This window comes from Trachurus trachurus (assembly GCF_905171665.1).
Source record: "Trachurus trachurus genome assembly, chromosome: 9".
NCBI classification, from domain to species: Eukaryota; Metazoa; Chordata; class Actinopteri; order Carangiformes; family Carangidae; genus Trachurus; species Trachurus trachurus.
In genome coordinates, this window is record NC_139895.1 from 27,050,966 (window position 1) to 27,064,910 (window position 13,945).

At 43.2% G+C, this 13,945-nt stretch overlaps 1 protein-coding gene across 2 annotated transcripts in view; it reads left to right on the forward strand.

Annotated features, from left to right (window-relative positions):
- The window catches only part of tcf7l1b (transcription factor 7 like 1b), a 32,759-nt gene extending 20,143 nt beyond the window's left edge, over positions 1-12,616 (forward strand). The window contains exons 5-12 of one of the 2 annotated variants that reach the window (XM_083979676.1): positions 6,378-6,513; positions 7,704-7,806; positions 8,301-8,384; positions 10,257-10,400; positions 10,523-10,685; positions 10,790-10,897; positions 11,097-11,148; positions 11,759-12,616. In XM_083979676.1, coding sequence (XP_083835802.1) covers positions 6,378-6,513; positions 7,704-7,806; positions 8,301-8,384; positions 10,257-10,400; positions 10,523-10,685; positions 10,790-10,897; positions 11,097-11,148; positions 11,759-12,237 — 1,269 coding nt within the window. In that variant the 3' untranslated portion in view covers positions 12,238-12,616. The remainder of the gene's footprint in view (positions 1-6,377; positions 6,514-7,703; positions 7,807-8,300; positions 8,385-10,256; positions 10,401-10,522; positions 10,686-10,789; positions 10,898-11,096; positions 11,149-11,758) is intronic. The other variant, XM_083979677.1, reaches the window with a different exon arrangement.
- Positions 12,617-13,945: the final 1,329 nt, after the last annotated feature.

Consider the following 13,945-nt stretch of genomic DNA (forward strand, 5'->3'; position numbering starts at 1 on the left):
ACGGAGCGTAAAGCATCCATATCTGACATCTCACTTGCTTGATTGTATCAGGGCACTCCCTGGTTCGGGAAGTCGTGTTAAGCGGTGCACGGAGCACAAAGCCACAATCACTACTCTTTAGTAATAAGGAACGTTGCGGCTCAGCCCCTTGACCTTACGTACCCTGGCTAGACGTGCCTGCTGAGTTTGTGGTTGATTCTCTGGATCTCCAGTGATGCACATGACAAAGTCCTCATTGAGCACAGTCAATGGGAAATTGTTGTGAAGCGGACTGAGTTTGCTCATGGGAATAGGACTGACTTAAATCTCAATGGAAACCAATTAAAGACAATTTATTGAAATAAATACTGACCTCTCAGTGACCCTGTCAACTTTTCTCTGAAACACAGCAATTGCTGTGTCAAGTTTTGCTGCTGGGAAGTTATTGGAATTTATGTAGATGATGTGTAATGTCATGAAATATAGGACTCCACAGAGTGTAGAGAGATAGAGAAAAATTCGCAACAAATAAGTGTGGTTACAGCAACTGTGTTTAAAGGAAATGAAAGCACGCTGACCTAAGGCTGTATTGTTTCTGTTCTGTCCTTCAGCGGTTGCTACTACTTTTCATGTGGCTCAATGTTGGTGCTTTTATTTATTTCTTTTTTTGTTTGGCCTTCGTCTCTTTGAACGTCATTAAACCAGAAAAGTCGATACAGAAACATTGTAGAGGACCGCGAGTGTGAGAGATCAAACCGCTTTCTGGCAGAAACGTTTCTCACATCTGAACAATAAATAGCCTTCACTTGTGCGAACATAAATATGGGCTTGTTTCTGAAGTCTTGAACATTTATTCTTTGGCATCATGCGTGTAAATGTTATTGAACTGCTTTTTTTATATACCCACATTGTGGGCTTTTTTTGTATTGCTTTTAAAATTTAGGCTTTGACTTTTTAAGGGATTAAAAAATATATATATATATATATACTGTATATATATACAGTATATATACTGTATATATATACAGTATATATGTGTGTGTGTGTGTGTATATATATGTATATAATAATTTAACCGTTTACAGCGTTTACAAACAATGTGAGATAACAATATTGTCTTGAACCCATCTAACGTTTTGACTTGGTGGGCAGGTTCACTGAAAGAGTAACAACTTCCATTATGTGAACTAAAGAGGAAGTCGCCATGTTTGATCTGATGACCTGTTACCAGAGGGTCATTTGATGTGCGGTGGGAAACTGGGTACGGCGCACCCTGGGCACCCAGGATAGAAAGTGAAACACCATGCTCTGCTCTTACCCCCCACTCTGGGCCAGGAGCCCACATGCCCCTCTGGTGTGCTGCTGCTGACAGGGAGCCAGGCTGATTATGTGCTCATTACTCCAGCCGAGGAGAGCGAGGGAGAGTGGGAGGGGAGCAGCAGGCTGGCTCCCCAGGCCTGCAGGCTCCCCAGGCCCTAACACTGCACTAATGAGAGCAGGGGGAACGGATGGGCACACACAGGGGGCCAGGGATTACTGCCCAGGGCCAAGAAGAGCCAGAAAGAGAGACCTGAGGAAAGACAGTGAGGAGACACCAGCAGGGACTCCTGAAGCAGACCTGTACTCCTGCAGTCATTCTGCAAGCATGTGTGAAATCTGACTTTATTTAGTACTGATGGACTCAGACCTCCACGTAGACGTGAGTTTGTCTTACGCTGTTAGTTTATTGATGAGGTTTATGCAATATGCAGCATATTAATTTAGAGCCATGCACTCTCAACTCTTCCCTTAGGACACAAAGACAATGCTGATGTTTAGCTTTTTTGTGAATGATATCATCTAACATTCCTGCGTGTGCCTGCAGAGATTAATGCAATTATTGCTGCTGGGCTTTGATATTTCTGCTAAGTCTGTCAATATGGAAGAAGAGAAGAGGAGGTAAAATAGAAATCAGAGCATTCGGTGGCCACTGAAAGTCCAGGGAAAGACCGTCCTGTCACTGTGCAGATTGGGTCCATAAGGCCTGTATGCTAATCGGAGCCTGCTCTGGCCTGAGATCCTCAATTATTCAACAGACAGGTTTGTTTAGCATTCACTTGGTATTGCTTTTGGTAGTAATGGTGGTGATGGTGGTGGCGGGAGGACTGGGAAGAGGGGGTCGAGCTTTTCTATGAACATACCACACCCCACCATGCGTATGTGCACACACACACACACACACACATGCATTCGTGTAGTACCCCAAAACCCCCATATCAGCTCCTGTGTTCAGAGGGCTGCCTTCTTATGAATAATACATCAAAGGTGCTGCAGGGCTTGGTGATGCAGTATGAGGAACTTGTCAGCCCATCAGTAGTGGCCGAGCTGGACTAGAGAGAGGAGAGGAGAGGAGAGGAGAGGAGAGGAGAGGAGAGGAGAGGAGAGGAGAGGAGAGGAGAGGAGAGGAGAGGAGAGGAGAGGAGAGGAGAGGAGAGGAGAGAAGGAAGGAGAGGTGGTGCGGTTGTCTGTATCATCCGCATCTCGCACTCATCTTTCACAACGTACCGATTCACAGTCATTAACAGTCTGCTGATAATGATGTCAGAGCTGCGTACTTCCCTCACTGAGGTCATTCAGTCATTTGCAGTAATTTGTCTATAAGGCCTATTCTCCGTGTCATTACTGACTACACTGACTAGTACTGTTACACTGGATTAGAAGGTGCTGTGACTCTCTAATGAGGCAGAACTGACCGGAGTGTCTGTCCCTCCATTACTTATCAGATCACGATGCATTCAGTGCTCAAATATGGACTGGTCTTTACTTGACAGGGACGCAAGAATCCCCCTCTTTGTTTCAATATTGTATTAGTGTGCAGAGCAATAAAGGCAGCAAGGGACCTGGTCCTGTCAGCGTGTCATAAGTCACTTAGTCACCGAATTGTTTAAGTGAATTGAAGTGGCAAGGTCTAGAGCAGCATTCCACGGATGACTTTTGTCTCCCTCTATGTGTCTGGTGCACTCGTCAACTCTCTGCGCTGTGCCACAGTTTAAGTAGAGATATTAACTGAAAAAGATGCTGTTTTTTTTTTTTTTTTTTTTACTCTTCTCAAAGCAATATATATATACTTGCTTTCAGCCCATATTCGTTCAACAGACCTTTGACTTGGAGTCCGGTGAGATTTTCTCGTTTTGCATTAGGCAGTGAACAACCGGGATCCATCATGATATCAAAGGCTTTGGGAGGACTGAACTGAATACTGATCTGAGGTCTGCAGCCCTGCTGGGCCACTGCAGAGACAAGATCCTCTTCAGAAATGGAATAAGGAACCAGTGCTTTGACTCGAATCTAGGTTGGTAGAATGAGCGGAATTACTTGAGACACTGTTTATTAGCGGCAGGTTTAGCAGAAAAAATACTGTTTGAAAATATTTAGAAGCCCAGTGGATCCCGTTGAGATTTGCTCATGTTTGTGTCTATATGTGCTCTGCTGATTTTGCGAGCCCTCTCAATTTATTTATTGACCACTGGGGATATTCACTCCAGTAATATGACGCTGCTCGGCGCTGTATTATTCTAACCCAGAATATTACCGCCACTGACCTTTTCAGAGGCGATGACCAGACGTAAAGCACACGTTGCCTGTGATGAATGGCATAGTTTTGGAATGGTTGATTTTAAGGACATACGACACGGTCAGTCCCCTCTCACGTCCGCTTCCTGTTGGCGTTGACAAACAAGGCTTGGATTTCTCAGCATGCCAGGCATTCTTTTCACCCTGTCTTTCCTGGAGTTTTGAAAGGCCTCTGAGCCTCCCACCCAGAATCGCCGAGCATAAAGACACACAAAGCTGCGGGGTTATTCAGTTTGTTCTAAGCTCTCTTCCCCATCGGCTGTTTGCCTAGTAATTCAATTCAGATGTGCAGGATCCAAAAACATGTTTGCTTGAATGAAATCCACCCCTCCACCCACATTGACCAAGGACTGTGCTTTTCTTAGCGCCGTTCCAAGTTGGACAGCCAGGCGAGGTACTGCCACCTCGGCCTTTTTAAGCTTCAAACCCTCTTAAGAGACAGACATCTTCTCTCTGCATCAGCTCAGCAACTTTTTGCTGTGTTTTTTTTCTCTTTCCTTTAAACCTTCCTGTTACTACGTCCAGTTGCTCTAAGGCCAGTTGTGTGTGTTTTTACCCGCTAGCCGAGAGGTACACACCACTGCAGACCTGTTTGCAACAAGAAGGTCTGTGTAAAGAGCATGAATTCTGTCTGTCGATGAAGATACCATCTGGTTCCAGGTTGCTCTTTATCCGTCCTATCACGTAGGTGTTGTTTATATTTAAAACACGGCTCATGTTCCTTGTGGTTTCCTTATTACGCTTTGCTTGTGGTTCATGAAACCAGACGTATGAAGCTGTCACAGGCCGAGGAATATTACCTCTACACAGAAAGCAAGTGAAAGAAGGCATTGATACATTGGTGTTTAGTTTAAAGTCATGATTGAGCCATTACTCCAGTTTTTTTCAACTCCACAAAACCACATTTTATGCACTCAGAGAGCTCTGGAAGACATAATTCCGGCTAAAAATCATGCTGATCTTAACTGGTTTAATTGAAAAATGTTGTGAGTTTAAGACGGGACATTGCTTGATCAAGTAGCAGTCTTTATTCCTAACAACAGAAGCTCTGGCGGGTAGGATAGAGGTCAGATTAGATTTGCATATGTGCAACCTGCATATTCCATTTTTTCCCCCACATTTTGTCGGGCTGTGGAACTGAAAGGCAGCCTGGAGTTGAAACTAGTGCCTTCAAACTTGGAAACATGTTTAGAGCACACGATATGAATAATTAATAGGCATCATTTCAAATTCTCACTGAACTGCTTCCCAAAATGTGTTGGCACCCAGGTCTAGAGGTCTCAAACAGCCCTCACAATATAGGGAAAATGCAGGCATATTGTACATGAAGTAGAACAACAAAGCACAACTCAAATATACATGACATGTGGGACCTGGGATTTCAACCCAGCGAGTCAACAATATTTCCACCATGAAGCTTTATCAAAGCCTTTCCTGTGTTGTGTGAAATCGTGTTCTCTGCGCATCATCATATGCGCTGACCTTATATGCTCCAGGTCTAGAGAAACTGAAAAAAGTCTAGAGCAAAGTGATCTTAATATAGCCATGTTTAACACCAGTAAATATTTTCCTCACTACATCTGGCATTACCTGAATCAAAGCATGCTTTAGAAATGGGAGAAACCAATTTGCTAAAGATTTAAAAGGAGGAAAAGGCTGGACCTTCCTTCAAAAAAAAAAATAAAAAAAATAAAAGTGGCATTAGAAAAAAAAAATAAAAGCTACATTTTGGAACAATTCTGAGCAGCATGAGGCACGAGAGTGTACAGAAGTCTCAATGCAAACCTTGTTCCCTAGCAGACCACGTTGGAGAGAGACGAGAGGTTGAGAAGGGGGGTGGGGAGGGATATTGAAAAAAGGTTAGCCTGGAGGAACAAGACTCCTTTCTCCCCCTCCCCACCGCCCAACCCACCCACCCCTTGACCCTCCCATGTGACAAGTTGAGCCAACAAGTGCTCTATTCAGCCAGGCAGCCAGAGGAAATGACTGCGAGGCTGAGTGCTGCCTAATGAAAGTAGAGACGCTGGTTATTATTATTGTCTTCATCATACTCATCGTGGCCGTAGCGCTGGTCAGGTCTCTTGTCAGATCTACGCATTTTTCCAAAGTACGGTTGAAGTAGTTAAAAAAAACACACGCTTTGTGTAAAAGTTAGATTCACCTCTGTACTTTCTGTTCTTCACCACTTATCTCAAGTTATGCAGAATCTGAAGTGTTTTTCCAACGTTTGGGTCATCTGTGTTACAACGTGGCAGTGTAATGCGCCCGTGTGTGTCTGCTCACTCCCATCAAGTGACTGCTGTCAGACAGAGTGGGAGATGATGTCTCCACTTGTTTATGGGTATTCAGTTTACCTTCGCCTGATTGTGTTTGTTTGTGGCTTGCTGGTGTGACTTTTGGAGTCTGTGGCACCGTTGTTTTTCTTGTTGGACTGAACAAACAGTTCTCTCCTTAGCTAAATGACCGTAATGGTCTTGGCATGTGTCTGCGAGGCTTTTTAGTGTTCCTTGGTGCTGGTCCAGATTGCATCACAGGGCCGGTCACAAGCACAGACTGTGATGTTTACCGTGGAGGGCACTCACACGTGATGGCCTATTTACTCCATGCATTTGTTTGGAACAATGGCCCACAGAGATCATGTGCAGTTTACAGTGTGAGAAGTAATATGCTTGTTTCATAGTAATTTTGATGTATGACTTTGTGTTCATGTTGTGTCATTCAGCTGCTGCTGAGTCGGTCACTTCCTGCTTATAAAGTCTTGTTCCTGTTCTCCTCTTCATCAACAGTCCAACAAAGTCCCAGTGGTGCAGCATGCCCACCACGTCCACCCGCTGACGCCCCTCATCACCTACAGCCAGGAACACTTCTCCCCCGGCACGCCGCCGTCACACCTCTCCCCAGAGATCCTCGACCCAAAGACAGGTGAAGTCTCCATCCCTGTACGCTCTCAAATCCACACAAAGTGTGTCTGTGGTCATATTAAATGAATGTCAGTCACTATAAATTGAGACAGACAAAAGTATTGAAACTTCCACAGAAACCAGGAGGCCAGTGCGGCAATGAGTGCAAACAAACGTATGCTAATGAGCTGGACAGGGTCATGAAGTATGAAAAGGAAACAGTGTGTTGAGACACATCTGGACTGAGCTGTTTCTGTTTGGTGCATACTTAGAACGTCTCTATGGATGTTTTGTTAGTTTGTTTTCCACCTTCAAAACCGGTTATTGTTGGAATCACCACTGTGAATCCACGACAGCTTCTGTCCTCAGCTTCCTCAAGCCCAAAGGATTAGAGTAAAAGTTTAGAGTATCAAAGAGCCTGGCAAAAATGTTCATTTTGTTTTCTGAGATTGGAGACAGTGTGGATGCCTCGAAGCAAATCATTTTCACATATTCTGGTCTTGTTCAATATTGTTCCCGTTCTGGCAGGAGGTCTATAAAAATTTGCAAAAAGTATTCCAGACAGACATTCCTTTTGAATTTGTATCATTATATTTAGTAGATACCCATTTCAGATTTTAAGTGCTACTTGTAGAAAAGTCATAACAACGAAGTGGCTAAAACTAGAAAAACCTACAGTGGACGAGTGGTGTGACATCATTTATGACATTTTTAAGATGGAAAGAATTACTTTTGCCATAAAACTACAGCGGGGTCTGTTTTTGAAAAGATGGGAAAGATGGATTAGGTGCGTCACACCAGTTCGACCGTCGTTTGTCTAATGCCATGTCTTATATCCATTTCCTCCTTTTTTCCCTTTTTAACCCTTTTGTATCAGTATTTTTTTTCACAAAATGTGCACCACAGCATTCCTGCTCTAGGGAGTTTAGTTTTCAATTTTGTATTTTATGAATTTCATCTTTTGAAATTGTTGAGGGAGGACCGATCATCCTTATCTGTATTGTTTGTGGAGTCAGGGGTGTATTGCTGTGTGATTCATTTGCAATTTACAGATGAATGGATGAGAATGGTGAATTGTTATGTGAATGAACATGTGAACCATGAAAAATCATAATAAAAAGAGAATTGAAAAAAAAAAAAAACATTACTTGTGCCTCAGCGAGTGTGTACTGCATTTTAAAAGCTGCTTTCCTCTCTCTGTGTCACGTGCAGGTATTCCCCGGACACCTCACCCATCGGAGCTCTCTCCATACTACCCCCTGTCTCCGGGCGCTGTCGGATCCATCGCTCACCCTCTGGGCTGGCTCATGCCACAGTAAGTTCATTTTCCCGCCACCTGTCCACACAGACACAGTTTCAAATGTAATGTTTTCATTTGTTGGACGGACATAGCAATCACTTTGTTTTGTGAAGCTGCATGTCATCACTTGACATTTATCGCACAGATGTTTGTGATCTCGTTTTTTTGATAAAGTTCACATCAACCAAACCTGGAGAAAAAAACATTCAAAGGACATTTTTTGTAATATTTGTTCAGAGCAGTGTCTTGAGTTTTATGCTCCTCAGTCTCAGTACAGGTGCACCATTTCAGAACAATGATGAATTAAAACATTTGAGTTCACCAGGAGGAATTCCTGAACATTTATGGGTTTTGCTACGGGTCTCATAATCAATTGCAACGGTGCTGTTCCACAAGCAGGGGATTTGAGTTGATGAGTAGAGGATTAGTGCTGGTGGGTTAGCTGTCAGCTGTGTTTGATCCACCTCACACTGGAGCTTTTTCTCACTCTGTCTCCCTCTGTCTCTCAGACAGGGCCAGCCCATGTACTCCATCCCTCCGGGGGGATTCCGTCACCCCTATCCAGCGCTAGCAATGAATGCATCCATGTCCAGGTGAGCAGATCATGTTCAGCAACACCCCCAGCTTCCCAAAGGGAGACATTTAATATCTGCTGCTTCTATGACACGCTGTAATCACATTTCTCTTGCTTTGTTTGTGAAGCCTTTATAGACTGAGTAAAATAAAGGGGCGGTGTGCAGTTTCATTGTTAAGCTGTTGATGCAACATTTTAAGGAAACACTGTAAATCTTGCTTGAATGGTTGCTTGATATCTCTCAACCACTTATTACATATAGAAATATATTATATACATTATTTATGTTTTTAAAGCAAAATTGAAAAAAAAAAAAAAAAAAAAAAAAGTTACTTCCACTTTTGGGAAAACATTGTGTGATCACGGACAGCCAGCGGTGTCAAGACTACAAAGGGATGTAAGGTCTGAGTCTATCACAGACAAGTTCAGCTTCCTAAATAGACTGAACACATTATTGGCATTCAGTGCTCCTCTCCTGTCTTTTCTCTCAGAGCTAAACTTCTGCGGTCAGGCCAGTGTTCTGAGCCACTCCACAACACACACACACACACACACACACACACACACACACACACACACACACACACACACACACACACACACGTAATGCCGAGATGAAAGGGCTGGGAATCGATTAGGACAAATCAAAGCTCATCTGAACCTACACGTCCCATCAGACTAAACTCTCTGACCCTCTGTAAAAATTGGAAAGATTTGTTGCGGGCCTTCCGGTGTTAGTATGAGATGAAATATTCAGAAGGGCCTCTGTGATCAATAGCATGTGCAGCTCCATCCCGAGGTGAACTCAGATCATCCCAACATACCTCACACTCATTTTTATTACTATGTAATGCCTCCGATTTAGTGCATTCCAACTATTGCACCGCACGATGTGAATCTTAATGAGAGCATTGTTTAAACAATGTGTAGCTTGACTGCATGCCATCACATGGAGCAGGAGCCGAGTTGTTCACTGGGGACTGAGCAGGATGTTTACCGATGTAGTCATAGATATAGGTTTATCACCAAGGGCATGATATGGCACCTCATTGTTTATATAGTTTAAATTATAACATAGATCACAGACAAAGTGAGGGGAAAGCAAAACACCAGCTCTCAACTGCATCTGTTTTGTAAGACTTAAAACTTTTTGATTTTAACTTTATAGAGATAGCGCTGCTGAACATTAGTTGAGGAGTCAGACCCAGCTTTATGTGTGAGCTTTTATAACATTGACACTGTTGTTGTGATGACTCTTTAACAGTTAGACAGGCTTCAGTGTATCATGAGGTAAAGATAATAACTCTGGATTATTGCACTTGCTGACATTTCAGCAAGTGCAAGGCCGTGTAGTGTATAATATCCATTATAGTGTAATATTAAAAAGCTTTAAAAGCTCTAAATAGATTTAGAATGAATTTCCCTACATACCACTAACTACAGAGTGTGTGATAGAGGGTTAATTTTCCTCTTTGTCCACTACAATGCTCCTTTGTATTAACAATTGGAAATTGAGAGAGCCACTTTGTAAAAGGTGTTCTGTGTGCGAACGGCTGTCAGAACGCTCTCCATGGTCTGGAACGTGGTAAGGAAAGTGGTTTCAGGTGTCACGGCCATGCTGTCACCATGGTAACAACACACTCCACTTTTCTCCAGCCATTGCTGAATAAAGGGGCTTTTGAAAAAGTCTTTATTTGAACAAAAAGCAAGCATGTAAGTCATTGTGTGTATGAATTTAGTCTAGACAGAGGCAGTGGGCATGGTGGGTTTCACCCGGAGGCTAAGGCAGGGCAGTAAATGTGCCAAGCTCGCTGAACCTTTTCTCACCGGATTAACAGACTTTTGCTGTCAAACACGACTGTTTAAACGTTGCCTCCTTTCGCCTCCTTAGCTTGGTGTCCAGCCGTTTCTCCCCCCACATGGTGACTCCACCTCCGCACAGCCTGCACCAGACCGGCATTCCCCATCCCGCCATCGTCTCCCCGGCCATCAAGCAGGAGCCCAGCGGTGACCACATCAGCCCCTCGATGCATGCGTAAGGACAACTCAAATAGTCATTAAAACCCGTTTTTGTGGCCGCAGTGTGTGTTGTCTTTTGCCAGCTCCTCTCCATCATTCATGCTTCATTAACGGCATCTTTTTAATGTTTTGGATTAGCAGGAAATCCCCCGTTCCTCCCAAGAAAGAGGAGGACAAAAAGCCTCATATCAAGAAGCCCCTGAATGCTTTCATGCTGTATATGAAGGAGATGAGAGCCAAAGTAGTGGCAGAGTGCACTCTGAAAGAGAGCGCTGCCATCAACCAGATCCTTGGAAGGCGGGTAAGTGGCACTGACAGAGATGTGCATCTGCGTTTATAACTATGCGTGTGTGTGTGTGTGTGTGTCTTTAGCAGTCTTTTGATATACTCTGTCTTTGTCCGCAGTGGCATTCCCTGTCAAGAGAGGAACAAGCCAAATACTACGAGCTAGCCAGAAAAGAGCGGCAACTGCACTCCCAGCTCTACCCAGGATGGTCAGCACGAGATAACTATGTGAGTAGGACATTTCCACCATTGGCTCTTAAATCACTGGATAGAGGAAGTTAGAAAAGAAAAAAAAATAACTTTTTTTTTTTTTTGCAAGGTTCAGTTAAATGTGTAATTATAGTAACCACACTTTTGTCCTCATAAGCTGAAGTTGCTGAGGTGGTTTAGTTCCACAATGAAAAACTGCTTTGTTTCATCTGTACAGGGAAAGAGAAAAAAGAGGAAGAGAGAGAACAAACCAGACTCAAAACCAGAAGGTAAGGGGGCCTTTTCTTCCTGACAGTTTTTATTTGTTTTTTTTCCTTTCTTCACTTACTGGAGTATGAAAGAAAACTGCAGAAACTAACAGCGAGAGGTTTATTTTTCTTGCGAAGCTGAAGTGCAACTTGGGACACTACACCTTTATACTGTTATTTCTATCTGCCTTTTTTTTTTTTGCATGGACTCTTTTCTTCACTAACACATACTAACTTCTATCCCTGCTTCTGTACTTTGACAAGCAGCTTATGAGGTTCAGTGCTAATAGCGGCAGGTATGTCTGCTGTTGCGCAACCAAATGACCACAAAATAAAAAGAGCTTTTCACATGTCGGTACACATTTCAATGTAGTGTGTTATTTTTGTCGCTTCATAAATGCCTGCCATCTGAATATGTCTAACATCCTGTTTCACTGGCTTGGTTGTAGCATCTTTTCAAGTTGATTTTGCACAAGTCACGTTTCAGAACTCTCACCGCCATCGTCTTCACTGTTGTAGTAATCACTCCTTCACTTCTGTCACCGGTGGCATTGGGGGACTTGAACCAGATTTGAAGCCAGCAGGAGATCCATAATTCAGCTTTCTCACTTCTCCTTTCCTTTTCCCCCAGACTTCTCAATAAGAAGCAAGAAGCAGTGTGTGCAGTACCTGCCCTCAGAGAAGATGTGTGACAGCCCTGCGTCGTCACACGGCAGCATGTTGGACTCGCCAGCCACTCCCTCTGCAGCCTTGGCCTCCCCGGCTGCTCCCGCCGCAACTCACTCTGAGCAGGCCCAGCCGTTATCGCTCACCACCAAACCGGAGGGGCGCATGCACCACCACTTCTCCCTAGCTGGAAAGGCTTCTGGATCCTCATCTTCCTCTTCTTCCTCCTCCTCTTCCTCCTCATCCCAATCCGCCATCTCCATCCCACTTGGTACTTCAGGTAGCCATTCGACCACACCCATCCTCAGCCGGCCAATCCCCTTCACCTCTCTGCACCATTCGATGCTCTCCCCACCTTCTCCCTTCCATCAGGCAGCCCTTCACTCCCATCATGCCCTGTTCCAGTCGCAGCCCCTCTCCTTGGTAACCAAACCAACTGAATGAATCCGCAAAGGCAAATTTTTCTCCCATTTATTGTGCTGTATATTGCTTTTCTTTAAAATAGGTATTAGAACAACTTTTTTTCTAAATGATGAAAAGGAAGAAATATTATTGGTCAATATTTGACTGTCTCCTTTTCTACATCTCTCAATGAAACAAAATGTATTTTTTGTAAAGTTTACTGCAGAACTGGTTTCTTTTTGATGCATTTATCCAATGAACCTCTTGTATAAAAGAACCAATGTACATAAAGTTTCTTTATAAAAACAAAAAGGAACAAAAACATGTTTTCTTTTTAGCCAAAACCTGATTAATGTTAGTATTAAGTTTAAGTCATAGTACTGGCCAATAATTGCAGCCCCCCCTCCTTTTCAATTCACGAGTGTGTGCCCCTTCTTTGACATGTTAAATAAACATTTGAAATTGTTTCTTAAATGAAATGTCTCCATCTGTCTTTTCACATGCATGTTTTTGTCATTTAATAAGGAGAGGTTTATTTAAGAGGGTAGTGTGGTTTGTATTAATATTCTCATAATAGTGACCGCGGAGTATAACAAGTTGATAACTGCCTTTTGTAGGTGTTGAATGTGGATTTAATAAGCAGTATAATGTTATTACAGCCACAGTAGTATTGAATAAAAGTCCATAACACACCTGTCATTTTTTAGGCTCATGTTATGCTTCAGCTGTAAACAGGGAACATCTTCATAAAATCCTTGCTGATGGTAGCAAGGAGTTGAATGTTTAATAAAGCAGAATTAGGCTAACCACACTGGAAAATGAGTGCCTGAACCAGGGTAACAAAAAAAATGTCAAGCCTAAAATAAATACAAATAAAAAAATAATAGACATCTGCTCCTTCTTGGAATATAACGTCCCTCAACAATGACAGAAAAGCAGGTCAGCCCCATCCCAGCGCACTGAACCCTGCTCGGGTTCCCTGTTCCTTTTGCACTTTTACTGCATCTTTATTCACCGTTTGGCACACTGCTTAGGCTTTAATTAACTCAGAGGTAATGGGATGGAGCCCCTGGGACCTCATTAGGCATTTCAATTAGTGAAAAATACACAAGGTAGGTTACAGTTTTTGGTGGCTTTGGAGATGAGGAGTAGTGCCAGGGATGGACCAATTTTGTCAGAGCAGGGGTGGGAAGAGTGACCCGGGCGAGCCCACTACCACATATATAAATTTTTCCATTAAGATGATTTTACAGATATTTGACAGCATCGCCAAACACACTTCACAGTTCTGTATTAATTGATTTTAAGCATACAGATTCTACATAAATTATGTTGACAGAGATCTGTACTAGTCAGCTGAGCCATTATTTATCCATTTATCCATTCACTGTTAATTGCCTGTGACAGCATCAAATGTCAGTTTCATATAGGCTAACAAATTTTCCTATTTTTTGCACAGTCTCCCAAAACTGTAGCCAGGTGGACTAAGGATGTGTTTCGATTGTGGCCCCCCCACCCCCACCCCAGATAGAGGCGCCAAACTGTCAAGTCTTCCCCACTCTGTTTTAAGCAATCATTAGCCATAATAAGACTTTGCTTGTTTGCCGTTCTATCTTACATCATTCCCAGCAAAACCACACGGTCTCTGGTGCCACGGCTGCCTGCTCTGAGCCACTTCACCAATCCGTCAGTGAAATTACAGGTAATGAGTTGTCAAAACACCCAGCAAATCTGTCTCCTCGAGGCCATA